This window comes from Drosophila willistoni, unplaced genomic scaffold, assembly GCF_018902025.1.
Source record: "Drosophila willistoni isolate 14030-0811.24 unplaced genomic scaffold, UCI_dwil_1.1 Seg541, whole genome shotgun sequence".
In the NCBI taxonomy this organism is placed as follows: Eukaryota; Metazoa; Arthropoda; class Insecta; order Diptera; family Drosophilidae; genus Drosophila; species Drosophila willistoni.
In genome coordinates, this window is record NW_025814467.1 from 7,084 (window position 1) to 9,164 (window position 2,081).

The following is a 2,081-nucleotide window of genomic DNA, read 5'->3' on the forward strand; positions in this document are numbered from 1 at the left end:
TACATACATACATGCCTACACGAATCGCTGTATGCCACCTAATTGGTTAGTGGAGTAGTAGACAAACTTTGCGCATTTTGCTCCTACATGCATAAATGTTTGCATATGTATATCTCTCTCAACCACCAGCTCGAGCTCCAGCACCGTCACCACCGCCCCATATTTGTGCAAACAATGGCCAACACACACAAAGCGGGCGAAGCAAGTTAAAAAAACCAGCTGGAGAGCTTTGGCGCAATAGTTTTATTTTTTTTCTTTCTGTTTGTTTCTATGTTTTCTTTGTTTTGGTTTCTGTGTTGCTCGCTTTTCGGTTTGTTTTGTGTAACAAGTTTGCATATGTAAATAGAAAATATAATTAAAACTAAAATTGGAATGTAATCGTCTATTATTTCTCCCTCACTGTATGAGTTGTGTGCATTTCATTTAGAAATTATGCAACAAAAAATTCTTCAATAAAAATCAAAAGACTTAGGCCACAAACTTGCCGACTAATAGAATTTCTTTCAACTCAATTTTTTTTTAGCTGATTTATTAAAACTTCTACATAACTTCCCTTTCTCTATCTTTATGTCTCTCTTTCTGAATATCTCGCTTGACATTGACCTTCATCGGTGTATTATTTTCTAATTAACAACTCCCCCGGGCTAGAAGCAGTAGAGAATATACCAAAGAGGAAGAGAATTCGTGCCCAATTCTTGAAATATTTTTTCGATATACCCTAACGATAAGTGGGTATAGTGCTTATATTGCAGAGATATCACGTCTATATATTTGCTCGATTTGTTGCTATGCTTTAATGTCATCTTAACAAAATTCAAAAGGTATGAAAATATCGTATGCAGTTAACAAGACATTAACTGCCTCATTACTTTTTCATGTGCCCAAATCGATTCAGCATCATGTCAAAATTCTGGCGACTTTTATCACTCATCAAAGACCTAGCCAAACCCTTCTTTTGATTGCCCTTCTTTTGATTGCCCTTCTTTTGATTGCCCTTGATTTGATTGCCCTTCTTTTGATTGCCCTTCTTTGGTTTGAGTAACATCAGATTTTGGACTTCCGCAATCTTGCGTCTTACCATAAGGATATAGTGCATGCGTTTAGGTGGCGGTAGATTATACCAGGCCAGACGTGAGAGACGACCAATTTGTCGCTTGCTGAGTCTAGCCACTTGACGAGCATCCATGGCAGCGACATAGTCCTTGTGGAAAAACTTATAGGGATGCAAACTTTTTATGTATTTTTTCATGTCTTCTATTGTTGGTGCCACGGTCTGCTTTGCAGGTAGCACGGGATGCTTTGTAGGGCGTCTTGGAAACATGGTGCGTGAGAGCGGGACTCCTTTCTTCTTGTTAATATTATAAATACTAAAAATTTAGTTAAAACGTTGATAACAAATTTAGAAAAATACTTTTTTTTAAGGGATTTTTCAACCGATTTGTTTGTTTCTATCTTTCAGACTGAAATGAATTTGTAGTTACATTTTTACATTTGAGCAGTGACAGAAATCGATATGTATAATTGATTATAAGTTTAAGTCATATTTTTTTACTTGATAGTTTGAATAAGTAAATGGTGGAAAGGTTTATCTTGAATAGACCCAAATATGTAATAATTAGGAAGTAACCCCAAAAGCTTTCCTAAGTTGTTATGGTAACAATATAAAAAGTGTTTAATACGATTTTTTAAAGAACGTGCTTTATCCTTTATTGCAGGTATTGTGGAGCCACTTAAAAGCCATTAACTCAATATTCCACTGTAAATACAACTAGATTATAGACTAAAATCAGTTCTTTACCGACAAAGGCAGTAGGCGGGAGAGTGAAAAATAAAAAGTGAAAAGTAGGCCATGTCCATTTGCCTAGTTTACCTGGCTCATTTCCTACTTCCATATTTCACATTCTAGAAAATCGTGCTCGAGAGTATAGTTCTAATAATTAAAACAAATTTAAAGTAAAAATAAATTTCAAATAAAAATGCCCAATCCCTATTGGCCTAACTTTAACAAAAACGGCAAGTTTAAACAATTTGCCCAAAAACTGAAGGTTTCCAAAAAAATGGCTACAGATTGGCGCAGACAA

General features: G+C 35.3%; 1 protein-coding gene across 1 annotated transcript; it reads right to left on the reverse strand.

The window, feature by feature from the left end:
- Positions 1-768: 768 nt before the first annotated feature.
- On the reverse strand, positions 769-1,391 carry LOC111519737. The gene is made up of 2 exons (XM_023181551.2): positions 1,001-1,391; positions 769-955 (listed from the first exon to the last, which is right to left on the reverse strand). Exons 1-2 carry the CDS (start codon positions 1,319-1,321, stop codon positions 866-868), a joined length of 411 nt encoding a protein of 136 aa, XP_023037319.2. The 5' UTR covers positions 1,322-1,391; the 3' UTR covers positions 769-865.
- Positions 1,392-2,081: the final 690 nt, after the last annotated feature.

What these genes read in the sequence shown, in the direction of transcription:
- LOC111519737 (XM_023181551.2), bottom strand. Translation starts at nt 1,321, where the DNA reads ATGTTTCCAAGACGCCCTACAAAGCATCCCGTGCTACCTGCAAAGCAG. An exon ending in ATCAAAAGAAGGGCAATCAA is followed by an intron (nt 956 to 1,000) that starts ATCAAGGGCAAT and finishes AAGGGCAATCAA; the next exon opens with AAGAAGGGTTTGGCTAGGTC.